General features: G+C 56.0%; 1 protein-coding gene across 4 annotated transcripts in view; it reads right to left on the bottom strand.

Moving 5' to 3' along the window:
- The window catches only part of RAP1GAP2 (RAP1 GTPase activating protein 2), a 154143-nt gene that overhangs the window by 111276 nt on the left and 15258 nt on the right, over positions 1-27609 (bottom strand). Inside the window, exon 1 of one of the 4 annotated variants that reach the window (XM_041000300.1) lies at positions 10336-10515. The exons of 2 other annotated variants lie outside the window; for them this stretch is intronic. In XM_041000300.1, coding sequence (XP_040856234.1) covers positions 10336-10442 — 107 coding nt within the window. In that variant the 5' untranslated portion in view covers positions 10443-10515. Of the gene's footprint in view, positions 1-10335; positions 10742-27609 lie in introns of those variants that run through there. One more of the 4 variants, XM_041000298.1, reaches the window with a different exon arrangement.

Here is a 27609-nt window from a genome sequence, read left to right on the forward strand (position 1 = left end):
ACAGCTCTTAAGCCCCTGCAACAGCACAGCTCTGAGAGTGACCCTACTGACACAGCTGCTCCCTGCTCCCCGGGCACCAGCTGCCGTGTGAGCTCGGGGGCGGCAGCTGCCCTCGTGCTTCCTTCCCTAGCACCCCACTTCGAGCACGAGACGACCAGCAGCCATCCTGATAGCCTCATTTCCACTCTTCCCAAATACAGGAGCCACGTGGCATTCCCCTGGGATCAGAAAGCAAGCTCTACCTCTCCTGGGCGCCGCCCCCCTTCCCTGGGGCACCTCACTGAACGACAGTGCTCCCCTCCTTCACTCCCTAGCGCAGTCTCAGGGGCCCACAGCCAGGCCACCCCTTTCCCGTGACCTCCTGAGGAGCATCCTGCACACCTTCAGCCACCTTCTTCCCGGCCTCCCAGGGCACTGCGGCTCTGAGACAGGCAGAGAGCCAGCCGCCTCCTCTCCAGGGCCTGGGACACACCAGGCACTCCCCAAACAATGGCACAAGTGAAGTGAAACCAGGCAGCAGTCATCATCTGGGATGGGAACCCACTTGGAAGCAGGGCTGTGGCCCACGTTTGTACTCATGGAGGGGGAAGGGCGGGCAGAACAATGCGGAGGGGAGCCTGGCACGGGGCGGGGCGGGGGGGGGGGATGGAGCCATTGACAGCAGCCATTGACAGCAGGTGTATCTGTTCCCATCACAGCCCCGCCCGGCCCGTCGCTGCTTCCACGTGGTCATGCCCTCAGGGGACCTTCCAGCCAGGCCATCGCCACCCTCACTGGCCTTCATTGAAGGGCGCTCTAAACCCTTCCTGGCACCACGGCAGGTGCAGCTCCCAACTGGCCTATTTCAGTTCCCTCTTGCTTCCTTACACTGCTCCAGCCTTTGTCCTGTGGATTAAATCTCTTATGAAAATAAACGTTGTCTTAGAGTACAAATGGCCTGCCATAACCTTCCCGGTCACAGAGAGGCAAGCTGGAATCTCAGATCTAACTGGGGCGGGCAGAGCTCTGAGCAGCCAGGAGACCTTCTGCAGCATCTCGGCAGGCCAACAGGACAGAGCCTTCTGCCATCGGAGACCGCTGCCTCCCCCAGCTCACATCAGGACACCCATGGGGTCCCTTACTTCAAAAACAACAAGCAGGTACTAAGATGCCTGATGCTCCGTGCTCCCAAGGCTCTGCCGCAGTGGCAGCGCAGCCCCAGCACGAGCAGTGATCAGCAAGTGCTCACAGGTGAAGCCTCCCCAGGCACCTTGTAGCTGGTGCTGGACAAAAAGGCACAGACACTGGCATCAGATCTGGAGTTGACGGCCAGTGCCCGCCACGCAGACTGGATGACATAGGTTGTGTGGTCCCTGCCTCAGCCTTCTCTATGAAACACAGAGGTGATGACACAAGCAGAAGTGAGGGTGAGGTGCTGGCCTAGTACATACCCAGAGCAGTACATACCCTTCTCTCACTATCCCCAAGTTCCCCATGATGCACAGTCTCCTGTGATGGCTGTTCCTTTATTTTTGAGAGCAATCAGAGAAGGCATGAAAGAAGGAACATCTATCTGCAGCCCAGCTCCCACAGGGATCCCCGCCTGACGCCCAGTCATTCACCAAGGACTTGCCCCAAACCAAGGGAACCCAAAGGGCATGCTTGGCTGTGCCACACAATGACCTCCCATGCCTGGGGCCTCCCACTTCCACACTGGACATGCTTCAGGGCAAGGCCAGATGTCACAGGTGTGTGGCAAGGTACATGGGGGGATTATGGGAAAATGGAGGTGTCTGGTGGTGAAGGTGCAATGAGCAAAGCCAGGTCCAGCCAAGGTTGCCAGATCTTCCGATTTGCGAAGAGATCAGAAAACAGACTCATACCATGGACCCTTCCCATTTAAACACACCAGCTTCTACAAGAAAGACTCAGTACGTGTGCCCAAGACAGCTCTGGGAGAACGGAAGCTCAACAGGGCTGGGCTTGGTTTCCACACCGCTGTGTCCTGGGACCCAGGTTGAAGGCTCCCTGGAGATCCGAGGCATCCGCCTCGGGGGGAGGTCCGGGCTTCTGTCTCAGATGGCAAGTTCCTGGGGAGAAAGGGATGCTCCAGACCCCAGCCTCTGGAGAGGACAGCGTGGAACATGCAGTGAAAACTAGGCGGTTCCTGCTGCCACTCTCACGAGATGCTGTACCCGTTTTGTGGGACCACTGTGAGTTGCTCACTGCAGGAGGAACCCCTCAGGATAACCACCACAGGCATCCCAGGCCCTGATTCTGCCACCCAGCACTCAGTGTGTTTGTAAAGATCAGCATGGTGAAGAAATAGAGAAACACCAGAGGAAGGGAAAGGGCAGCTCAGATCCACAGTCACCCCTTCAGCCCTCAGAGAAACGATCGAACCCCGTGGCATGGCGGAGTCAGCTGGTCCCAGGATGCACACGGGGCCAACATGTCTCCACGGACATGCCCAGCTGCCAGCCAGGCCAGGCCCCCACCCCTGGAGGGCTCTGGGACGGACTTGGCTGCAGCTCCAGCCTGCGTGAAACACAGTGTTCATAACTGATAAGCTTAAAAGCAAGTGACAATTTTTCAATGCACCCTTGCTCCAAGGGCAGTGAATAAACACAAGCACAGGAAGTGAAGGTGAAATGAAGTTCACATCCCTCCATCACCACCTACGACCTGGAAACCAGTTTGACCCGTTAACGCTTCCAGAAACCCCAGGTTAGGGGAGAAAAAAGCAGCCCTAGGGGCGAGGACAACTGGTCAAGGGCGCTGCGATGTTATCCACACAGGTGTGAAAATTCACACAGCCGCACCCATAAGGTCTGTGCACTCACTGCACAGGGACCTTCAAAAAATCCCATCCAAGAGGCGGGGGTTGGCCCAACAGCTAAGACTCTGCAATATGAAGAGGGTCCCACATCTGGCTCAGGCTCCTGACTCCAACTTCCTGTTATCACAGACCCTGGGGCTCAAGTGGCTGGATTCCCTCCACAGCAGAGGGACAGCACTGAGCGTTGCATGTCAGCCAGGCAACACACACGTGCTTATCTTGGCTCTGAGTCACACAATATAGAAGGGGCACGGCCTCCAGGCCCCGACTGAGGCAGGCTACCAGCCCTGCTCCTCCACCCCCTGCCCCGGCACACCTCTCCTCCTCTCAGCTTCCGTTCTCCAGCAGGACAACAGACAACAACTGGCAGAGCGGGGGCCGGATTTGGGTGCAGCTGGTTAAACTGCTGCCTGCAAGGCTCGCATCCCATATGGGCCCTGAGTCCCAGCTGCTCCACTTCCAATCCAGCTCCTTGTTAACACACCTGGGCAGGTTGAGGCCCCTGGAGCCATGTGGGACACCCAAAGGAAGCTCCTGGCTCCTGGCTCCCGGCTTCAGTCTGAACCAGCCCTGGCCACTGCGGCCATTTGGGGAGTAAGCAAACAGTTGGAAGCTCTCTCTTCCTCCCTCTCTCTAGAACTCTGCCTTTCAAATAAACAAATATTTCTTTCAAGAAACACAGGAGCATGATCAAGCCAACCTCCAAAAACCTGTCACAGCTACACAATCTTCAGCCATTGGGACACAGGTGTGACAAAGTCCTAACATACAACAAGTGGGCGGGTCCTTTCCAGCCAGGTCCCCAAGACCTCGGCTATCTTCAACTCAGCTTTCCAATTCTTCTCAAGTCTCTGAACCACCTATTACTTCTCTCCACACTTTTCTCTAAACTGACTCACCATTTTTTTTACTTCAATTTGCTTTTTTAAAATGTTATGTAACGCTCGTCCACAGAACTCATCTTTTAAAATAGCTATTAAAATCAAAAGCACGGGTCCACCTGAAATCGTCTTGCCCACCTCGCTTGCTTTTTATGGCTTTGGTTGGCAAAGACACTCGGTCTGTTGGGGAAAGAGGGGAGGAGGAGGGGGTGGGGAGGTGCCTCATTGCTCCAAATAACTGAGAAACTTCCTGGGCCCTTCAGTAACCGACCCCACACCCCAGCCCCGCCGCCAACCGCAGCCCCTCACAGAAGCAATTTTCGTTGGTTTAACCGAACAGGCCTGGCAAGCTCTCTATTTGGCAACATCCTGGTAAGCAGCCATCTGTCTGTGCAGCACGCGGGCTCCAAAGAGATAAAACTGCATCTATGGGGGGGTGGGGGGGAATGGATCCTGGCTAATAGCGACTGTTCAGTAATTCAGACGCCCACAGGCCCCTCTTGGGCATAAACGAAGGCAGCTCCAGGACTCGAGATCCGGGAAGCCGGAGCCAGGCACCACCCTGGTGTTTGGCCCCAGAGCCAGGACAGTCAGGGCTGACCCTGGCCTGCCAGGTCCGTCATCCGAAAACCACTCAGAGGCAGGCAGAGGGCAGAGACACAGCAACAGAACTGTGCCAGGGTCGTCTGCGTTTCTCTCCACAATCCCTACAGAGAAGACAGAGTCTGCCCTACCTCAGATGAGAAAGGACATCGTACTGGCTGGTGTGGCACTGCAAGTGAAGGCACCACGTGCAAAGCTGCCATCCCATATCAAGTGCCAATTGCTCCACTTCCCATCCAGCTCCCTGCCGATGTACCTGGGAGGCAGCAGATGGCCCAGGTGCTGGGGTCCCTGCACCCATGGGAGAGACTAGAATGGAGTTTCTGAGTCCTGGCTTTGGCCAGACCCGGCCCTGGCTGTAGCTACTCCCAGTTGTAACTATTTAGGGAGTGAACCGGCAGATGAAAGAGTCTTTCCTTCTCTCTGTAGCTCTGCCTTGCACATACATAATTAAACACTTTTTAAAAGACATGGACACTTTTGGAGCCTGCGTCAGAAGGTGCTGCAGAAGTCAGCAGACCTCAGGGACTCAGGCCACGGGCAGATTCCCTGCGCGCAGCCCACTGGTTTCTTGAACTTCCATTGGTCCATCACTGAGAAAGGACCCCCAAAAAGACAAGGCCCCTGATCCCAGGCAGTCTGCATTCCAGGAGGAGAGTGAGCCCATAAACTGTTTATTCAGTAAACAAGATAATGTCAGCTAACAGATGTCCTGAAGGCAGGAAGTCGAAGTAAAGCTATCACACACGGAGTGAGAGGTTCTGGACAGGATGGCCAGGGGAGTCCGTTAGAAGGAGGGAGGACATCTGAGCTGAGAGTTGAGGGGTGCAGAGGCACCTGCTGATGACATCAATGTGTGTAACAGGTGCAAGGGGCCTGGGGCAGGGACTCCTGTCCATGTGACCGGTGAGTGAGGGCTGGCATGGCAGGAACAAGGCACTGGAGCAGGAGCAGCCACAGAGGGTCTGGACCACATGTGAGGGACGCTGGGAGCCTGCAGAGAGCTGTCCCAGCACAGGCATTCAGTCTCACCGGGATTGCTGAAACTCCACTCCTGTAAGGAGAATGGATGCCAGAGGTGAGGGCTTGGGATCAGAGCAGCAACTGAAGGGGAGTTCAATGCATTCATACCTCAACTCTGCCCCTCAAACTCTAAGGGTAGAACTCTTCAGGCCGCCCAGGGGGGCAGCAGCAGAAACTGACAGGAGGAAGATGTGTGTGTAGTTTAACCCAACAACCGCCAACCGGAAATCATCAAACATCAGACAAGAGGGCAAGAAACAAGCCCTCCCAAAGAGGACATCAGCCTGTACCGCTCAACAAGCATCTACCTGCTCGGGGCCAGGGAAGGGCCACAGCCACCTCATGCTCTCAGGGAGTCAAGGACACGTCCAACAGCAGGACACAGTGGCCCTGCCAACATCAGGTGCAAATCCTAGGGATAAAACATCGCAGCTACCAACATCATGAAGAGCATCGTCTACCCCCAAGACCCAAACACAGGTAACACAAGAGACAATGGGACAACAGGACACCCAGCACAAAATCCTGGCTGCAAAGGGACACACTAGGACCTTTCTTGCCTTCAAGGCACAAACTGAAATACATTTCAGAATGAGGTGATTGAGAGTCTGGGCCTCGCAGCTTGGCACCACACGACAACACCTGAGTCATGTGTGACATGTCCTCAATGGCAGGTAGGACACAGCTCGGGCTGTCTCCCCATCCCACTCTGGAGTCCTGCTGTGACGCCAGTCCCAGCCTAGAGCACGCCCTGGGAGGCAGCAAGTGATGGCCCCAGGATTTGGGTCCCTGCTATCCCATGTGGGAGACCCAGAGTGAATCTTGGGGCTCCTGGCATCAGCCCGGCACAGATTCGACCATTGCAGGTATTTGAGGGGTGAACTAGCTGACAGGAGCTCTCGCTGTCTGTCCATTTGGTCTGTTTCTGGCTTCACATTTTTAGAAAAATAAAGACACTATCCACTAGTGACATCACAGGCATGGAACAAAAGAGTTCAGGCTCTCCTGTCCCCGCAAGGATGAAATCTCAACCCAGCACAGGTCCCAGAACACAACTGGACCAGAGACCACTCCAGCTGCCTGTCACGTGGGCCTCACGGTGTAGCCAATCAATGAGACAGGCTTGCCGGAGAGCTGACAGTGGGGCTGGCCCTAGGTATCAATGTGGCATACACAAATCCTCCCGGCTCTGTGCATAATGGGGGAACTGCACAATAGAATCTGTTCCCAGCAAGGGCTGGGCCTTCCCTCACTGCCACAGGTGTTGCCCGCCACCACTGCTGTCCGGAAGCTCACAGCTCTCCCTGCAAAGCCACAGCAAGCTCTGGCTCAGTGAGAGCCCCCTCCTCGCTCCCCATGTGCCCCATGTGAGAAATGTCCTAGACGGTGGCCTAAGGAGCTGCGTGTCTCTCTCCTCTACGCTATTCTCTCTCTCTCTCTCTCTCTCTCTCTCTCTCTCTCTCTCTCTCTGAAGAGTTATTTACTTATTTGCAAGGCAATGTAACACAGAGAGGTATCTTCCATCTGTTGGTTCAGTCCCCCAAATAGCTGCAACAGCCAGAGTCAAAGCCAGGAGTCAGGAATTTCTTCCAGGTGTCCTACGTGGTCACAGAGGCCCATGCACTTTGGCCATTTTCCATTGCTTTCCCAGGTGCATTAGAAGAGAGCTGGTTCGAACATGGGACTCAAACCTACACCAACATGGGAAGCCCATGTGACAGGTGGCAGGTTAACATGCTGCACCACCAGCCCCTCCACTATGTTAACTGGCCTGCATGTGGCTGAGGTCTGTGTCAAGGCCACAGTGACTTTGCCCACATCTTTCACGTGCACATATTCTGACTGCACCGTTTCTATCTCTGCCCTTCCAATCAAAGGCACCCATTTCCCCACCCTGGGGAGGGCTGAGCTTCCCACCCCCATTTCTGTCCTCCCCACCGGGGGGACGCTGATGCGACATGCTCCTCTGTTGCACATCTGAGAAGGCTGGCTCTGATCATCAGGGCACCGCCAAGGACATGGCCGCTGCCGTGGCCCCACACTGCTGTCTGTGACGAAGCCCCACGTCCTGAGAGGACGACTTCATGCAGACACCTCCTGGCAGCCGTGCTCCCCCCTCATACATGTCACCACTTGTGTAGGATCCTGTGTGACAGAAACTCGGGGAGATGGCCAGAAAGTGGGGCCCACACCTCCTGAAGACCCCGGTCACACCAAGGTTCAGTAATCCCACACCCATTTCTCCAAGAGGCAAACTGAGCCTAATGCCTTGGACATGATACTGGGGATCTAGATGGGAGGCTTCCGGGACACCTGTCTTGTTCCCATATTCCTGGCCACTCTCATCTGCCCCCTGAAACACACCGTTTCTAAGTAACCTGGAGATAGCAAGAAGGTGACAAGAGCCACCAGAACAGACATCTCTGCGAGCCACATGTGACCACCGGAGCCTTTGAGGCAAGACCCCAAGAGTGTTCTCTGCACGTGCCTGTCAATTAGAGATGCTGAAAGAGCGATGGACATATCAGGCCTTGTGGAAGGGAGAACAGGGGCCTGGGTAGGGGCCGCCCCTGCAACGCACAGAGGGAGGGAGGAAGAACTCAGCAAATCGAAGGCCCAGTGTGGCGTTGCAGAGCGCCAAGGGAAGGCTGGCAGCGGCAGCCTGCTCTGGTTCCCCATGACCAGCTGGTGCCTGCAGAGGAGGGTCAAGAGTGCACGGGGTGCATTTCTCCTGCCTGGAGACAAAGCCACTCCCGGCCACAGGAGGGAAACAGCGCCACCACAAAGATGCCAAGACCTCTCCTTCCTCAGGGAGGCGAAGTTCACGACCAAAGCCAGACGGCTGGCGCGAGGGGTGAACAGAATAACACTAGGGGTCAGGACAGCTGCCCACACCTCCCTGCACAGCACACAGCATCCACGGAGAAAGACAAGATGTCAGGGGAAAGGAGGTTGGAGTTCGGGGCATTTTGGCCAGGTCCCTGCTGTCTCCTGGCCAAGTCCTGCTCTGGACCTCAAAACAACATCAACACCAGACCCTGGTCGGGCCGCCTCCTCGGCAGGGGCAGGGCCAGCAATCCTGACCATGGTGAGAGATGTGGTCCCCACCTGTCACCTTGTTCACCAGCGGCCTGACCAAGTACCGGAACCCTCGGGCAGCACTGCACCCAGTGTCACCACCCAGCCTCTCTCTTGAACCTTACAACCCCTTTGCATGAAGGCAAATGTTAAGACTCAAGGAGGAAGGAAAAAAAAAGTCCAGGACACCATGCAGTGGCTGGCTGCCCGAAGTCAGGCAGGGGCCTCTGCACCCACCCTGTTATCAACAGCATTTTCCTTGTCATTCTTGGGTAGGCCCAGTTTGTGTCAGACCACCCACCCCATACAGACCTGTGACTCCGGGGAATCATGCAGAATGTAGTAGAGGACGGAAGGGGGCCAAGGGCAGAGACATGGGGGTCCAGGCCTGGAGCAAGGGCTCTGGAGTTCTTCTGCTGGACACACACGTCCCCCACAGCAGCCATCGCAGCCCCCTTTAGGACACGGTCAGCTCTATTCAATGTCGTTTGTACTACGGGATACCACTATTCAATAGACCCATTCTTGTGACTTCCCTCATTTCATTTAAAGTGACGCTTCATGTCACCACCACAAATGGAAAAATCAATACCACCAGCTGTAACCAAGAGGGAATCCTAAAAACACAAAGAAAACCAAAACAATGGGCCTTCCAAACGGGCCCTGTTCACCCACACACGTGCACACGGGGCTTGAGCCAGGGGGTCTGGTCCATCCTCAGACAACAGAGAGATGAGCAAGTATTTTTATAAGGTGTTAAAGCCCCATCCAAAACGTTCCCACTCAAGAAAGTGCAGGGACTATCAAGCCACTGAAAAGGGAAAAACTTTCTCACTGGGTGACTCAGTGCTGCTTCATGTGTAAGCACCTTAAGTCATTCCACGGAGAGCCACACCAAGCCGTGAGAAACACTTTATGAGGGCAGCATTATGAAGAGGGGACCAGGAGAGGAGACCCCATTGCGAGAACCCATCCACCTCCTCCAAGCCCTTCCTGCCCTGGGGGGCTTACCACCTGCCAGGGCACACCAGGCCCACTGGGCAAACCCAGGGGAGGCTGCGCTCTGCCAGGCGTCATATCTCAGACTGCACTGCCCTTGTGGTAGCCCTTCCCGTGGGCAATGCCAGGCACCTCTGGAAACTGGGGCAAGGCCAATGGACACTACCCCAGCCCCAGCAGCAACTGGGCCGACAGTGTGTGACTTGGACCTACCTAGCAGGAGAGAGAGGTGTGAGCCAACAGCCTCCGTCTGCAGGATTAGAACGCAGCAGGCTAACCCAGGACCACCTTACCTTCTCGCACTCTAATCACCCTTCCAACACACACACACACCCTTCTCCTCCCAGAAACGATTTTTCACATCCAGAAGCAAACCCGCGCAAGGTGAACAGGTAATGACCCGGGACCCCAAGACGGGTCAAGGCGGTGGGGCGGGAGAGGGGGCCGCCTTCCAGGCTCGCTCCGCGACTTGCAGAGCACGCGGGCCCAATCCCAAACCCAGAGCACGCGGACCTCGGGGCCAGGCAGGTTGCTAGCACCTCATTCAAGTTGCTGGAGAAAGCGAAGAGGCGACTCTGGCGCGCTGAGCCACGGCCACCCTGGTTGGGGCGCTGCGCCCCGCGCCGCAGGCTGCAGGGAGGTCGCCCCGCCAGCGGCCAGTCTGCGGGCGAAAGCCTGGAGTCCCTGGATCGGGGCTGAACCCCGACGCGTCCTCCCCACCGCCCTCCGACTCGGCCAACGTCCCGCCTGGGGCTTGAGAGCAGCGGCCAGGCGACGCTCTGGACTCGCTGCCAGTGAAGGCACCCGCAGAGAAGGGTTTTCCCCCCTGCGCCCCGACTCCACCCCCTAGCCAAGAACGCCCGCTCCGAAAGTCCGTCCCGGGGAGGCAGCCGGGGGAGTCGCGGGAAGGGGAGGTGGCGCTGCCGGCTTTACCTTTTCTCTTTATTCTGCTTTCGGGATTTGTGCAGGAGTCCGATGAGCACCACGGCGGCGCGGATCCCCGCCTTTCGGCAATGCATCCTCTCCGTCGGCTGGGACATGGCGAGGCCACCGGCCGAGTCCGGCCGCGCCCTCGCCCGCCAGTCCGTCCGCCGCGCGTCCTCGCCGCCCGCGCCGGTCCCTGCGCCCGCGCCCCGGCCGCCTGCCTGGCATGGGCCCCGCCCCGCCTAGGTGCGCCCCGGAGGGGTCAGGTGACCCGGCGCTCACTTCCTGACGACCTTCAGCGTCTGCTCCCTGCCCGCCGGGCGGCCGGAGAACGCTCCCCGGGCGCGAGCATGTCCGAGGCTCGCTCCGGGGCGCGGCCCGGCCCGCAGCTCCCGGGCTCTGGCTCTGATGCGCCGCCCGCGCCCGGACCCCGCCCCGGTCCCGCCTCCTGCACCTTGGCAGCGAACGTCCCCGGCCGGCCCCGACCGCGGCTGCCCGGCAGCTCGGTGCCCGGTGCCCGTGCGGCTCCTTCCTCCGCGCTCGCCCGCTAGGGCAGCGACTCCCTCCCGAGCAGAAGCGTCCGCCCGCCGGGATACTTCCCCGATGCGGTCACTGCCTTGAAAACAGAGGGCGCGAGGACCGGCCAGGAGCCGAGACGCGCGCCGGGCGTCCCTGCGCGCCACCACCGCCTCGAGCCTCCCTGCCCCGGACCGGGCCGAGATACGGGGGCGCCGGGGTGGGCAGGCGCTGCCTCCCACGTTCCCCCAGAGCCTGGCAGGGGTCGGCTCCTCGCTGGCATACGTTTCGCCGGCTCTCCCTGGGAGTTGGGCACAACCTAGGGTCGGTGACCAACTTCTCCGCGACCGCCCTGTTGCCAGGGAGACGCAAATCGGGCGCCCCCACCCGACTGCATCAGCTCGGGAGCCCCGCGCGGGCTGTGGCACACACGACGCCCCCGGCGCACCGCGTGCAAGCTCCGTCCTCGCCCGGGAAGGAAGGACACGGCTCCAAGACGGGGGACCGCAGCCCCATCAGTCCCTTTTTGCTCAGCCGCTTTTGGCGCTCCCCTCCCCAGAGGGGGGCTGTGCGAGGATTCGGGCAAGGGGCTGGAGGGAATTAAATCGAGCCAATTAGTCCGTCTTTGGAAACAGCCCTGTCGGGGCTGGAGAGGTCCCAGAAGCAATATGCCTTGTTGTTAATTCAGCCTGGTGCTCAGGCAAACAGACCATCCAGGCAGAGAAGGGGGCCGTGCTGGAGTGGGGGAGGAGCCCGGACCTCTGTCTCTCCAGTGGGCCAAGCTTCTTGCCGGCCCTGAAGCTGCAATGGACGCAAGGGAACACTGAGCGATTCCAAAATGCACCTGCTGTATTTATGAAACATCCATTAGCAATGGCCGTGGACTCCCCTGAGCAAGGGTGGTGGGGGAATCAGACACAGCCCTGGACATCTATTTATAGCAAGAGATGTGAATGCCCGGGCCTCACCCCTGGGAGGGGCAGTGGGCAGGCTGCAAGGATAACGGAGGAGGGGGACAGACAGAGCCTCAGCCACCGCCCAGGACTCCTGGAGGCATTCCGACTGACCCCTCCTGCCTCATGCCAGGGAGGGTACTGGGGACCACCCTCCATCCAGCCCAGAAGGGGCTGCAGCGCCCCTCACCCTCACCAGCAGCTGAGGGAGGGGCTCCCCACCCCACCCCGCTCAGCCCCCACTGCGGAGGAGGGGTTGAGTTCAAGTCCAGTGGACGCTCCACCCTGAAACGAAGGTACAGAATTTCCCCCATGTTCATTCTTGCTCTGAAGTCCCAGGCCCTCAATGAGTGTCTCACCAAGGCGCTAGGTGCTAGAAGATTCTGGAACCCTGCCTTCTGGTCCTGCACCCACCGTCAGAGTGCAGATGGGATCCCGCACTTACCTCCTGCCACAGCCCTTCTCACCCAGACCCAGCAGAGGAAGCCCCCCAGGGGCTTTACGAGATCTACCCACTCCACCAGCATTGATGAAACAGCTGCAGGGCTGCCAGGCCTGTGCCAGGGGCCAGGAGGCCACGGACCCGTACCCTTGTCCAGAACAGAGCTGCCCCACCCACAACCACCAGACACCTGCAGCTCCTGCTGGTGCGGCCCGACAGAGCCTGCCATCCGCATAGCACCTTCACCACGCTTTGTCTTCCAGCCCTGGTGCTCAGCCATTTACATATTATTTTGCCATAATCAAATCAACTCGCTTTTTTTTTTTACTTAATTTTAAAAGAACATTATCAGCACCCTAAATGAAAGTCCTTTATCACTTGCCATTTATACCATGAGAACAAATACACATTTATTAAATTCCAGCTCCGTGCTATTGTCACGAAAGCTGTGAACCCTTGGGCCAGGCAATCGGCATAGCAGTTAAGATCCCACTGGGGGCACCCACGTCCTACATCCCAGTGCCAGAGTTTGAATCCTGGCTCTGTTCCTGATCCCTGCTTCCTACTAAAGCCTGCCCTGGGAAGTGGCAGGTGATGGCCAAGGAGCCAGGTCCCTGCCACCCTTGGGAAACCTGGCTCCTGGCTTCCAGCAGGTCCACCTCTGGACGTGCTGGGTATCTGGAGAGTGAACCAGTGGATGGCAGGACTCTCTCTTCCCCTCTCACTCTGCCTATATGTTTTCTTTTTATAAAAGTGTCTGAACCTGAGATATCTTTGTGGGGAAAAAAAAAAGGTAAGTGTGAGGTGTTGTTAACACTAGCACTAACTCAGGCATTGTCCTTGGAGAACTCACAGTGTGAAAGAATGGGAGCCATCTTCCCACCCATCACTGGCCAGGACACGCGCTCAGGACACTGTGGGATGGATGGGTAAGGCCAGACAGGTCAGGACACAGGGAGGAAGTGCAGTGGCAGTATCCCCACCCACAGTAGCTCACAGGTTCATCCAGTCCCTGAGAAGCCAGCACCAGGAGAGATTCAAAGATGGGGTGGCCTGGATGGGAGCCCAGCAACAAAGTGGGCAAGGGAAGCTGAATGTGCACACGGGGCAAACAGCCTCACAGCCCCCGGGGACCAGCGGACTGAGACTTCCAGACACGCATGCCTGGTCCTGCAGGGGCCTCCTGGGGCCTGGGAAACAGAGGACACACCCCTGTGCTGCGGGGGGCTCAGCCCCATGCCGCTGCCTCCCGCCTGCACCCACCTCCCGCTCCCAGGGGCTCCGTGGCTGTGCAAAACCACCGCCACCGTGCTTGGGGACGGAAAGGCACAGGAGGCGTCGTGTATGAAAACTGGGTCAGGTGCACAGCCCTCCACCTGCCCTGGAAAGCACAACCCCCGCCCGCCCTCCCCAACACCTCAGCGTGGTCCTCCCCACCTGCCACGAGAATCAGCACCCCGCTCTGAGCCCCACAACCTCTACATCAACGCAAGAGCTACAAACGCAGAAGTATAGAGGGGACCCCGGGCTTTTGGGGGCGCACGCCCCGAGCTGCCTCTCCGACCTCAGCCCTGCACGGAGCTCGCACACCTGGACCTGACCCGGTGGATGCAGGTACACGGACGCCCCCTGCTGGGCCCCAGCAGAGCTGCGGCTCTGGGAACATCACCCTGTGAGGATGAGCAGGAGGGACAGGAGCTCACGGAGGTCACTGCAGGCAATTCCGAAGCGGGCATAGCAAGAATCTTTGCCAAACGCACAGCCTTTGTCCCCAGCGCCAAACACCTCCCAGGATCCAGGACAAGCCCCAAAGGAATCCACCCCACAGTGAGAGCAACAGGGCCAGCTCCAGGCAGGACTGGGGAGACACCAATAGACCTGCCCATTCCTTAAGCTGTGGACCTGACGCCTGGCTCAGATTTTGGAAACTAGGTCGGTGACTCTATGGCATTTCCGAGCAGTGGCATCCAGCCCCGGGCGGGTGTGTGTGTGTGTGTGTGTGTGTGTGTACATTCTGAGGTGCCCAAAGTTTCCCGGGGGGAAAGTCTGCTGATTTCCTGTTGGGACTACAAAAAGGCGGAGAAGTTCTTGGGTAACTGAAACCATTTAAAATATTTTTTTTGTTCAATTACAGTGGTTTTTAAAATTTTTGCTAAACTATAACTCTGTCTGTGTGTGTGTGTGTGTGTGTGTGTGTGTGTGTGTAACTTCCAATGAAAAGGAAGAGGTACCTCAGACATGGGGGGGCTGCCCAGCGTCGTCAATCTGGACAGTCAGGAGGCCAGGTGACCAGTGGCACGAGGCCCTCTCCCACCTGGGACCTCCCAGCTCCCTCTCTTCCCCCAAAGCTGCTTCCAATTCCAGGACTTCTGGGGCTGACTGGAAAAAAAAAAAAGCAAGAGGGAAGATGTCTTTCCATAATATTAGCAACACTGCTTAGCAACATCTTGCAAAGCAAGCACCAGCAGACTCCCCAAAAGCCTCTTGTTTAGTTGTGCACAAAGCCTGGGTATCTCATGCATGGGTTATTTACGCAGTCTGTGATGGCCCTGGCACCTGACTCCCGAGTGGGAAATGACGGATGACACCTAGGTGCGATTTCCCGACAGCCAGCGCGTTGGGTGGCACAACTTTTGGCTCACACGCTGCCTGGCTGAGACTGCTATGTCCTTGGCTAGAAATGCCTTGGACATAGCTTCTGGACTGCCGTCCTTGTCAAAGACAGCAATAACCCTCTCTGGGGACACAGAGCAGAGAGTACCCATGTCAACTGCTGGAACGGGCTAAACAGTTAGGAACTGTTGGACAAAGAGGCCCCATTTACCCCTATCCAGACAGCCAGGGGAGCAGACAGGGACCAGGGACTAGAAACCCAGACTCCACAGTCAGACAGACCCCATCTGCAATCTGAGCCTTAAGCCTGCGTGCCTTGATTCCCTCATCTGTCAACTGGGCAGAATTATGTGGACCCCAAGAGCCACTGCAAGAATTAAATGCACCCACATGGTCTCACACAAAGGCACATGAAGAAGGCACGTGGAAGTTTCATTCAAGATCTCAAGAATCTAGAAAAGTCCAGGTGTGCACCAGCCAACCAGGGGACACCCACACCGTGCAGTGTCCCAGAAGGCGATCATAGGAGCGAAAGCAGTGGAAAAGGATGGCCCAAATGCTTAGGCATCTGCATTCATGTGGGAGACCCCGAGGGAGCGCCTGGCTCCTGACTTTGTCCTGGTCCAGCCCTGACTGTCACAGCCATTTGGGCAGTCAATCAATGGATGAAATCTCTATCTCTCTCTCTCTCTCCCCCATCAACTAAACAAATGAAAAAAAAAAAAAGCAAAAAACTACCAAGGTCATTCAAAGCAAAGTCTGAGGAACTAGAGGGACCTGAAGAGGTCTAACAGTAAATGTGTGTGGGAACCCGGGATGGAAGCAGGTCATTAGGGAAAAGCTAAGAAAACCAGAGTGAACTGCAAGCCTCCTGATGACAGTCACCAAGCCTCCATTCATTAATCACAGCAGGTGCACCCAGCCAAGGGTGCTCCCAGGGGAGGTGGGGAGCCCTCCCTGCCATCTCTCACTTTCCCTGTCAATATAAAACCACCCCCAAATGCATGCTACTTGCATCCCAAGCTTCCAGCCCTCGCCAGCCCTCGCCAGCCCTCGCCAGCCCTGCCCAGGACTTGGGTCCCAGAGCCTGCCTCGCTGGGAGGGAACAAGAGCAGTCAAGCCCTGTGCTCTCCCGGGCACCACCTCCTTCCCTGGTTGGGCAGAGGGGCAGGGTCCACAGCCAGCCTGCACGCCAGGAGCTTGGATCCTTAGTGGGTGGGCAGAGGGGCAGGGTCCACAGCCAGCCTGCACAGGAGCTTGGATCCTTAGTGGGTGGGCAGAACTCCAGGTCAGTACTCCACCCCACTGCAAGACTGGACTTGGAAAGACCTGGCTGGAGAACTCATGCACTCCTTGGTGCAGGGACCAAGGATTGATCAGAAAAGGGGGAAGGGGGATTGTGGGAGGGAGGACAGAGGAGGGAGTATGTTGCAAGTGAGTAATGACTTCTGGGGGACTTCCACTGACAAGACCACTGTACTGGCAGGGAAGCGAGGAGGTTGAGACCAAGCAGTTTGCAGGAGGGAAGCTGGAGGACTTTTCTGCATCAGAACAAGGCACCTGCCCACATGGGAGACCTGAGCTGGGCTGGATAGCATTGGCCACCGCCAATCACCACCTACCGGTGTATACTAAAGCTACGGCTGGGGCCTACCTGGCAGGACTAGATCTCACAGTACCCGCCAGTGAGAGTTGGAACAGGGGTTGGGTAATGTTAGACTGGGCCATGACACTGAGAGAACCAGGTCACGGGGCAGGTTCTGTGGGGGATATCTGGGCTCACCCCTGGGAAACTGCACTGTCGGCTAGTTTGCTCAAGCACTGAGGATAGTGACAGGCCAAGCTAGGTATGACCATGGAACCCCAAGACACTCATGGGTACTGGGGTTGGGAACAGGCTGGGCTGGTCTAGACTACAACATCTGTAAGCACACCAAAAAACAGGGAGTGGGGCAGGCTAGGCAGCAACACCTACTAGCACACACAAAGGCCAAGGCAGAGGGGCAGACTATGCTGGGTAAAGGTTTAGCACGTGCTGCCACAGGTGAGATTTGGTCTGGGAGGGGGCTTGGGGGGGAAATATGGGAAATTCCCCTGAGGGGGCCATAGCTCCCACTGTTGAGCGTGTCATTCAGGACTGGGATGCTCCACTTGTCAGCAAGTGTATGGAATGGTTTGGGGGGACAAGAGATGGCAAACCAAGCCAAACCTTAGCACACTGGCATGTGCAGGATCCAGGATGGAGTACAGACCATGCTGGGCCTGGCTATCCCAGGAATAGAGGTAGACTGGTAGGACTAGGCTGTAGCACCTACTAGCAAGAGTTGAGACTGAGGCCAGGCCGGGACAGGCTAGGCTGCAGCACCCAAAGGCAAAGGTCAAGATGGAGACTGGTTCCAAGCTGAGTCAGAGCAAACACAGGCATGTGCAAGCTCTTTGGCTGGGAGCAGGGCTGGCCAGTGGGCTTGACTCTGGTTCCCACTGGCGAGTGCAAAGCTGGAACGGGGGCGGCAATCTGGACTGAACACGGCTGCAGTATCCCTTGGCATGGGTATGGATTGGATCTGGGATGTGCCAGACCAGGCTAGGCTCCGGCACTCTCTGGTGCTCGCGAGAGCCAGAGTGGGTATAGGATAGGCTGGTATAGGTCTCTGCACCTGCTGAACCACGCAAGAGCTGGGTCTGGAGGTAGACCAGGCATGGCTGAGCTGTAGTACCCAAAAGCAGGAGCTGGGATGTGTGTGGGCTCATCAGACAAGGCCACAACTTGCCAGGACAGGAGACGACCAAGTCAGGCTGGGCCAAAGACCCATTGGTGTGCGTAAGATCCGCCACGGGGAGGAGACCTGATAGAGGAGCTTGAGAAATTCCTCCATCAGGATGCAGTCCCTGCAGGTGAGCACAATAACTGAGGCAGGGAGCAGTCCAGACCATGCCAGGTTACAGTACCCACCAGGCATACATATGGGTCAGGTCCGAGGGCAGACCAGGCTGGGCCAGTTCATAGCACCTACTGACAGATGTGAGAACCAGGACAGGTTGCAGGGCAGGCCAGGTTGGGCCACAACACCAGCCAGTTCACATTAGGGCTGGGACTGGGGGCTGGCTGGGCTGGGCTACACCCACCAGCACGAGCTGGAACTAGGGGCAGACCAGGCTGGGTCCGGTTGTAGCACCTTCCAGTGAATGCCAAAGTGAGTCAGACCGTGACAGAATGGACACACCACACACCAGAAAATGTAAGACTAGGGCAGGGGGGTGAGCCTAGTAGGGGGACAGCAGGGACTCCCCTGCTGGGCCACTGCTCCAACTGGTGAGTATGAGAACTGTGACTACAGCAGATCAGGCTGGGCAGGCCTACAACGCACACTGGCCTGCGTGTGAGCTGGTTTGGGGAAGGGCCAGGCCAGGCTAAGCAAAAGCATTCACTGGTGCATGCATGAGCCGGAGTAAGATGCAGGCAGATCAGGCTTTGCTGCATCATCACCTGGTAAGTGCTGGGATGGAGCGGGGGTGCAAGTCTTGTCAAGTCAGACTGCAGAACCACCTGGGAAGTGCAAGATCTGGGGCCGGGAGTGGGCCTAGTAAGGAAATCGCGGCACCCCTCTGATAGGCTGCAGCTCCCAATGATGAGCATGAGAGCCAGGGCTGGGGATGGACCGGCTAGATGGGTGGTAGCGCCCACCAGGTTAAGTGTGGGCTGGAGAGTGGAGTTAGTAAGACTGAGCTAGGCTCTAAAGCACATTGATATGTACGAGAGTTAAATGAGATGTGGGACAAACTGGATCATTCTGCTGCACATACCATCATGTACAGGAACTAAGACTGGTGTGGACTTGGTGGGAATTATTAGGGTCGCTCCAACCACTCCAACTGCAGTTCCTGCTGGTGTATGTGAGGGATGAGTGGGCAGAGGTAGGCTGGGCCACAGCATCCATTCGTTTGTATATGAGATGGGACTGGAAACAGAATTGACCCAGCAATGGCAACCACCAGTGTGCGTGTGTGTGTGTGTGTGTGTAAGCTGGTGTGTATGACAGAGTGAGCCAACCCTGTACTGGCTAGCACACCCAAGAATCAGGTCAAGGTTTCTTTGGGGATTCCCCAACTGAACCACTGCATTCAGAACTCTAACCATGGGGAGAATCAGGATCTGTGGTCTGACCATGGAGTGCATGAGTCAGACCTGGGCCTCCTCAGTGGCTAAAGACCGTGCAATAGACGATATGCCCAGATGCACACAGGGGACATGACAGCTCATTGTGGCTTACAGAGGTTGTCTAGTACCGTGGTAGAGAATGGAGGGTAGAACAAATTGGACAGTTCTCCCAGCCAAGTGTTGACAGCATCTGGGCAAACAGACAACGTCAGCCATTGGACCTTAGAAGGATTTCCTCATCCTTGGAGCAACAAAATCAACAGCATTTCAGAACTGTTGAAATCACTTGAGCACAACCCTCAGATGATGGTCATCATCTGGGACCTGGGATGACATCAGGTGGCTGTCCCTCATCCCTGGGTACGGAGGCGGTTGGGATGTCGGGTGCAGCTTCTCCCCTTCCCTCTCCCCTCCCCCCAGGATATGGAAAGAAGAAAAAGAAAATTGGAAACTTTCCCCTAATCCTCGACCCTTCACACCCTAATCAGTGATTCACACGGGCATGCATCCTTCTCAACTACATAAGCATCATCAAAAATAAAATTTTAAAAAAAATTGTTAAGATGTCTCTCTGTAATAATTACTGTAAACTGAGCAAAAACAAATTTAAAAATAAGCAAAATACAAAAAAAATTTGAATGAACCTTAAAAAGAAAAAAGAGGAAGGAAGGAAAAGCAAGTCTGTCTCCTCCCCACGGGCCTGGGGCAGTCCCTGTGGTAAGATGCACAGGGCCTCAGACAGCAGGTGCACCTGCCGTGGCCGTGCCCGCACAGCAGGCAGAGCAGAGCCACAGAGTCTCCCACCATGCAGCCCCCTGGGTCAGGTGCCAGAGAAGCAGCCTACACACTCCCACCAGCGCTGGGCCTAGAAACGAGAAGGCCATGTGGCAGCATTGCTCAAATCAGAGTGGGCACTGGGCCTAGCAGTCGAGCCATGGGTTGGGAGGCTGGCATCCCATACCAGCAACAGGCGATGGCTCAAGAAGCTGGGTCTCTGGTACCCAGGTGGGAAACCTGGATTAAATTCTCAGCCTTGGCCCAGCCCAGCTCTTCCCAGCCACTGAGGGCACTACCCAATGAGCCAGCAAATGGGGCACTCTCACATACATGGGCTCTCTCCTTTTCTCTCAAAATTTTAAAATCTATTTAAAAGGAAATAATTTCCTATATTCCTTGCATACCACAAATTACTTAAAAGAATCATCAGTCCCTAAAAGTAAGCCACAACAGGGCTGTCATTGTGGCATTGCTGGTTAAGCAGCCTCCTGCAATTCTGGTTTTCCAAGTGAATACCACATCCAAGCTGCTCCACTTCCAGCTCCCTGCTGGTGCACCTAGGAAAGTGACAGAGAATGGCCCAGGTCCTTGGGCCCCTGCACCCAAAGGGGAGATCAGGATAGAATTCCAGGCTCCTGGCTTCAGCTTGGTTCAGTTCTGGCCATCATGGAACCAATGGGTGGAAGATTCTCACACCCTGTGTGATACTACACAATTGTTCTAAAATGAGGAGGGAAAGCAGAAGGAGAGATTTGCGAAGATCTGCAAGATACATGAGGGCACTTCAGAAAGTTCATGGACATGGAATGAAAATATATTTGTTTGGGTGCAACAAAAATCTAAATGCATGCCTACACTCTGTGCAATACGTACTCCCATGGACGCTCCAAGGACCCTCCAGTATGCATGAATTTCCACTTTGAGACAGCACCACGGAAATGTTCCCTAATAGTCATAAACACAGAATCCCCATGCTTTGGACCAGCTAGCCACCACTGGAGCAAACTCTAAGTAAGTAAAGGGGTGCAAGAAGGGATGTATACCAAGGTGCCTGTTGCCATGGACTTTCTGGGAGTGGAGACCCTGCCCTGCTATCCTTTGAGCTCCACCAGGAAGTCAGTCCTTGGAAACAGACACCACCCACCCCAGGGGGCAATGGGCGAGGGAAGCACTGAGACTGAGAGCAAGAAAGAAAAGCAGAGGAGAAAGGCAGGGCTGAGCAAAGAAGCTCCAGCAAATCCCAACGATGGCCGCTGATCAGGAAACTACCGTAGGCCTCTCTACCCCAGGCTGCCGAGAGCTGGAAGCGCCCACAGGCCCCAGCCAAGCCTGAGCTCAAGGCACCTGTTGTCCCATCGGCCGTCAAGAAGCCAGGTCCGAGCCGACGGCGCCACCTGCCGACACAGAGCAGCATTGACCGCGGTGGCACCCACTGCCCGCAGCCACGCCCCACCCCTCCTGTGCCCAGCAGGACTGGCCGCCCCTTACACCTATGTCCACCTACAGGCCACTGGAACTGCTCTTCCCACTGACTGGAGTGCTCTCCCCCCAGGAGACCTCTCTTCCTGCCAGACTCTTCTCAACTTTACTTCTGAGTAGGGATCATTGCCCACCGCCCACCTAAAGGCGCCCTGGCCCATTTCCTTCGCAGGACTGGCCACTACCCAGAGCCACGAGGCTCGACCAGGCCTCAGCCAGCCCTGGGGTCCAAGCGGTGCTCAGAACAGGCTCGGGAGTGAGTGTTACTGGGTGGGTGATTCCACAAACCCCTCAAGCTCACAAAGGCCAAAGCCACTGTGTGCCTCACAAGCCAGGTCTCCCTCCCATGCGACCCCGGTGACAGCTGGGCCACCCTCCAAGAAACTCCAGCTTCCAAAGGAACCTCCCCTCAACTTCCAGATCTGCCTGCACACACACAGCTGCCTCCCCGCCCCACCTGCAGGTTCAGGCTCCGGCCGGCGTGAACAACACAGCAACGGCTTCCTCGTTTCCCTGCTCCATCCCAAAGCCTGCCTGAGCTGCCTCCTCCAGCCCCACGCCGACCCTGCACCCCACCCTGTACCACTTCTGCCCCTTCTCAGTTCTGGAACTGATTTGCCTCTTCAACAGCTCCACACATGTCCTCATCCCGAGCCCCTGCTGGTCCCTCCACCTGCAGTGTCTCCACCTCCCCACCTCTACTAGGAGATTCCTGACCAATGTCCCAGTGCCACCGCCTTCCTTGCTTTCATCAAGAGCTCGCTGCTTCTCCCACATCCTCGCCGTCGTGTGATTGTTCAGGATTCATCTCTTCCGTGGGTTCCGAGTTTCCTGGATGAAGGGATCAGCTCTTCCCACACCTGCCCACTCCTGGTGTCTTCAGCATCAGCTGCCATTCCTGTGTTCACACTGTGCCCAGGGCTGGACTGAGCTGTACACCTGCCAGCTCATCCCATCCCTGCCCAGCCCTGGGGGGCACACGGATCGTCATCCAGCAGTTCAGGGACCTGCCTGGGGACCTTCCCTGCCAGGAGCCAGCAAAGGGATCCCCTAGAACAGCTGTAGCTTGAGGCTCCGGGTGCATGTGTTAAGGAAAGAGACAGCTTCATTTCTCCTGTTGTTGCTGCTTCTCAGTCAAGGCACGAACGCCTGTGTCCTTGCTTTCCCATGCCAGTTCTGACCCAACAAAGCTCTTCTCCTCCCGTCCCCCCATCTCCTCCTGTGCAAACTGCAAGCAAACACAGCCAGCTTGACAGATCAGAGACATGCTGCTGCCAGGCCTATCATGCAGAGAGTGGCAGGATATGCTGAGGGTGAGGGATATATATATATATATATATATTTTTTTTTTTTTTTGTAATTTGTAAAGAGAGAGAGAGAGAGAGATCTTCCATCTGCTTCGTCTCTACCCAAATGCCTACCACAGCCAGGCCAAAGCCAGGAGCCAAGAACACCATCCAAGTCTGCTACGCGGGTGGCAGTGGCCCCAGCACCCGGATCTTCCCGTGCTGCCCGCCAGGGTGTGAGCTCACGGGAAGCTAGAACCAGACGGGCGGGGAGACCGAAAATGTGATGTGAGCAATGCAAGCCTCTGACCCACGGACCAAGCCCCCATCCCTGGATGCTTCCCATTTAAAACAAGAAGATGGCAGGCGCTCCTGGGACTTGTCGCTCTCAGGACAGTGGAGGGGAGGTGGCACGGCTGTGACTGTGCCTTTTCAAGGAGACACTGTGACCCATGTCCCTACTGTGTGCACGTGTGCACATATGGAGAAATCAGTGCAAATGCAGAAGGAATAAAGGAGGGCCGCTACCTGGACGTCCACCAGGGCTGGGGACCTTTTGGGGAACAGTTCTGTGTGCTCCCCAAGAAAGCAGAAGCTGTGGGCACCAACATCCACCAGCCAGACCACCTTGTAGCTGTCTCCTCAGCGCCACCTGGTGGCCCTGTGTTTTGCTGCAACCAAGACCTCCCTCCCAGCTCTATCACTTCCACAAGGAGTCTGGGTGGGCCAGAGTGACCAGCTGACTCATCCGGGCCTCTTCCAGGGTGTATGGACACAAGACTCACCAAGGAAAAGCAACAGGGGCGGTCAACATTCGCTGCTGCCAGAGTGGTCAGAATCCCCCTCCACTGCCAGAGAGTGTTCTTTGGGGATGGTACGACCCAGGCCTGCAAGAGCTGGGGCCCAGAGGGAGCAAAGAGCCCCTGGGGACATCTGCACATATTCTTCTTGCAGTCTCAGCCCAGGTATAGGGTCTGACAAAGCTGCCGCAGGCATTAGCCAGGGGCCACAAGAGCCTCGGCCAGGTGCAATGCCAACTCTGTGAAGTAGGAACTGGGGCGGCAGACTCCTCAGAGGGGTGGGAGAGGACCCAGGTAGCACATCAGAAGGCACTCATTGATGCTGAGCGGTGCCAAGCAAGCACCTTGTGTTTGCCACAACCACCGTGTCTCTCATGGAGCTTTATGTCACACCACCATCAGGGCGTGTAACTGGCACTTACTGCTTGAGTTGTTCACCTCCCTTGGGGGCGCACCTGACCTCAAGGCCCAGTGCCTCCATGTCCAGCTTCCTGCTGGAGGCAGCAGGTGACACAGCAAGGACCTGGGCCCCTGGTCAGGGGGAGACCTGGCTTGAGGTGCAGGCTCCTGGCTTCAGCCTGGTGTGGCCTTGGCAGTTGTGGGTATTTCAGAAGTGAACCAACACATGGGAGCTCTCTCTCTCTGTCTCTGCTTTTCATAAACACAAAAACAGGAAGTTTTCAAAAGAAGTGAAAGCATCCAAGTGGTCGTGTTGAGGGTGGACAGGGTCCTGGCTGACGCTGAATTCTCAGCTCAGTGTTTGTGTGTGTTTTCTACTTCTTCCACAGTCAGCACTGCTATTTTTATAAGCACGAAAATGTGCTATTTTTAAAGCAAGAGAAAAGCAACCGTGCCAACATGAGCCGGTGAGCCACAGCAAGAGATGAGAGCAGACCAGCCCACACCCCCAGCCGGGGGTCAGGGACACCCAGGAGGCTCCGACGCCCAGCCGGGGGTCAGGGATGCCCAGTAGGCTCCAGTGCCCAGCCAGGGGACAGGGAATGCCCAGGAGGCTCGGGCCACTCAGCTGGGGGACAGGGACGCCCAGGAGACTCCAGTGTGGAGGTCCAAGGGTCAGGACATGGGTGTTTTCTATTGCTGATGTATTATTATAACAATGTTTGAATAATAAAGTATAAAATAAAACATGGTCTCTCTCTCCCTTTCAAACACATCAAAAATTTTAACTTAAATTAAAAATCTCTTAGGGCAGTGTTGTGGCATACTAAGTCAAGCCGTACTCCATGAGGGTGCCGGTTCATGTCTCAGCTGCTCCACTTCCCATCCAGCTCCCTGCTTGTGGCCTGGGAAAGCAATAAAGGATGACCCAAAGCCCTGGGACCCTGTACCTATGTGGGAGACCCAGAAGAAGCTGACACACACAGGGGACATGACAGCCAGCTCATCTAGGCCGGCAGAGGATGTCGAGTGCCTCGTCAGAGGATGGAAAGCAGAACGGGTTGGACAGTTCTCCTGGCCAAGCTTTGCAGCATGTTCCTGGGCCTGTGGATACGTAAGGTGGACTTGGTCAGCCAAATAACAGACCTCGGAAAAGTTCTCTCCAAACCTGAAGCAACGAAACTGACATAATCTCAGGGCTATGAAAACCACTCGAGTAACACCCTCAAGGACAGTCCCCCACAACTCAGTGTCTCTAAGGCGTCATCAAATAACCGCCCCCCACCCCCAGGTGCTGATGTAGTTTTGACAGCAAGAAGGAAACCCATCCCTTCCCCTACTGTGGATACGCAGGAAAAAAAGAACTGAAACATTTATCCCACACACCTTCCTCTATACCTCAACCCTCCCAAACCCAAATTTTTTTAAAAAGATTTATCTATTTCTATTGAAAAGTCAGATATACAAAGAGGAGGAGAGACAGAGAGGAAGATCTTCCATCTGATGATTCACTCCCCAAGTGACCACACAGCTGGTGCTGTGCCGATCCGAAGCCAGGAGCCAGGAACTTCCTCCAGGTTTCCCATGCAGGTGCAGGCTCCCAAGGCTTTGGGCCGTCCTCGACTGCTTTCCCAGGCCACAAGCAGGGAGCTGGATGGGAAGTGGAGCTGCCAGGGTTAGAACTGGCACCCATATGGGATCCTGACGCGTTCAAGGCAAGGACTTTAGCCATTAGGCCACTGCACTGAGCTCCCAAACCTAATTTTTTTTTTTAAATTGCTCAGGCTAGCACCTTGGTCTATTCTTGCACCCTGTTGTGTTGGCATACAATATGGGTGCTAGTTTGTGTCCCACTTCCCATCCAGCTCCTTGCTTATGGCCTAACAAAGCAGTAGAGGATGGCCCAAGAACTTGGGACCCTGCACCCATGTGGGAGACCTGGAAGAAGCTCCTAGCTTCGGATCAGCTCAGTTCCAGTCTTCACAGCCCTTTAGGGAGTAAACCAATGGGTAGAAGATCTTTCTCTCCTTTCAAAGTAAAAAATACCTTATTTAAAATACACTGACCTTTTAAAAAAAATGCTTTAAAAAATGTCCAAAGGGTAGACATTTGTTATAGTAGTGAAGACATCACTTGAGAGACCTGCATCCCATCAGAGTGCCTGGTTCAAGTCCAGGTTCTCGGCTTGTGATGCAGCCTGCTGCTAACATGCATTGGGGGGTAGCAGATAATGGCCTGTGTATGTGAGGACCCCTGCCACCGCACGACAGACCTGGGTGGAGTCCCTGGCTCCTGGCTTTGACCTAGCCCAATTCTGGTTTTTGCAGGCATTTGAGAAGTGAGCCAGTGGATGTTAAAAGTTCTTTCTCTCCCCATAAAATGAAAATAAATAACTTATTACAAATTCAGCAAGCTAAACACAGTGTTACTATATGACCCAAGCACTCCATTGCCTGTGCTCACAACAGCATAAGCCACAACAGCCGGAAGGTAGAAACCACCCACGTGCTTGTTGGTGGCCGAGTGGACGGATGACACATGGCACACACGTGCAGCCAGACACCGCCCCGCCTGAGAAAGGAAGCAGATTCTGACCCAGGTAACAAGGCCAATGACTCCAGCAGACACCGCTCCCAATAAAACAAGCAGGCTCAAAAGGGCAAATATTCTAGGATTCCACGCCTGTGAGGCTTACAGAGCAGTCAAAAGTGGAGTGGTGACGGCCAAGGGCTGGCAGGAAGGGGACTGGCCGCTAAGAAGCTTCTGGAGCTGGCCAGGAACGATGCTATGTATGGACGTACTGCCATGCAAAGCAGCCTGATGTACGGTCAAAAGGAAGCACTAGGAAAGATGTGGCAGGGATGCTCGGGTGAGGGGTTGACCCGCCGCCTGGGATGCCCACATCCCAGACCACAGAGCCTGGCTTCCAGTCTCCTCTCCACTGCCCCAGTTCCAGCTTCCTGCAGATGCTGACCCCGAGAAGCAGCGCAGCACGGCTCAAGGGCTCAAGTGTATGGGGCCCTGCCACCCATGTGGGAGACCCAGCTGGAGTTCTGGGCTCCTGAATTTGGCCTGGCCCAGCCCCAGCAGATACAGGAACTTGGGAAGTGAACCAGCTGACAGAAGATCTCTGCTTGTCAAATAAGTAACACATAAATAAATTCTTCAAAACGCTTCAAGGAGTCTTGATGAAAATAAAATACTGTGTGAACAGTGTGGGTCAGGAGTACTCAGTATAGCGTCTCGGCCTTTTGGCTAAGATCAAGTGTAAGAGCACCCGGTGTTTTGTCGTGTCAGGGTCCTCGGGAAAGAAAAAGAGACAAGAGCCTTGGCGTGAGTAATGGGCAGACGGCCCCTGGAAGCCGCTGGGCTCGGGCCTTTCCGGCTCTCCCCTCCTTTCTCGGTTCTTACTGCATCTGGTTGCTATGGAAACAAGGGGCCTCTTGGGCTCCTGGAGCTCAGCTCAGGTGCTGATAACTCTAGGGATAAAATCAAACCCGTTCATCTGGGTCCTGTGCACACATGCCCGCCCTGTCTGACCCGGGACCGTGTTACATGTGTGTCTAAGCACACACCAGGCTGGAGTCTGGACACCCACAGGGCTCCAGGGTGCCCAAGTGAGTCTGTGTAAATGGGATTTCCACACACAGATGGGTGCGTGTGCCACACAGTTCAGGACCACGAGTAACCACAGCAGAAATGTTAAGGCAGGAGGCAGGCACTGGGGAGCAGTCACACACTGCTGGTGACCCGGTGTCTGGGTTCACGGCCCGGCTCCACCTCTTACTATTCCAGCTTCCCATCAACGTGCATGCTGGGAAACAGCACTGATGGCTCACGTGCCTGGATCCCTGCCACC

Source organism: Ochotona curzoniae, unplaced genomic scaffold, assembly GCF_017591425.1.
Source record: "Ochotona curzoniae isolate NIBS_2020 unplaced genomic scaffold, NIBS_Ocur_1.0 scaffold_2453, whole genome shotgun sequence".
In the NCBI taxonomy this organism is placed as follows: domain Eukaryota; kingdom Metazoa; phylum Chordata; class Mammalia; order Lagomorpha; family Ochotonidae; genus Ochotona; species Ochotona curzoniae.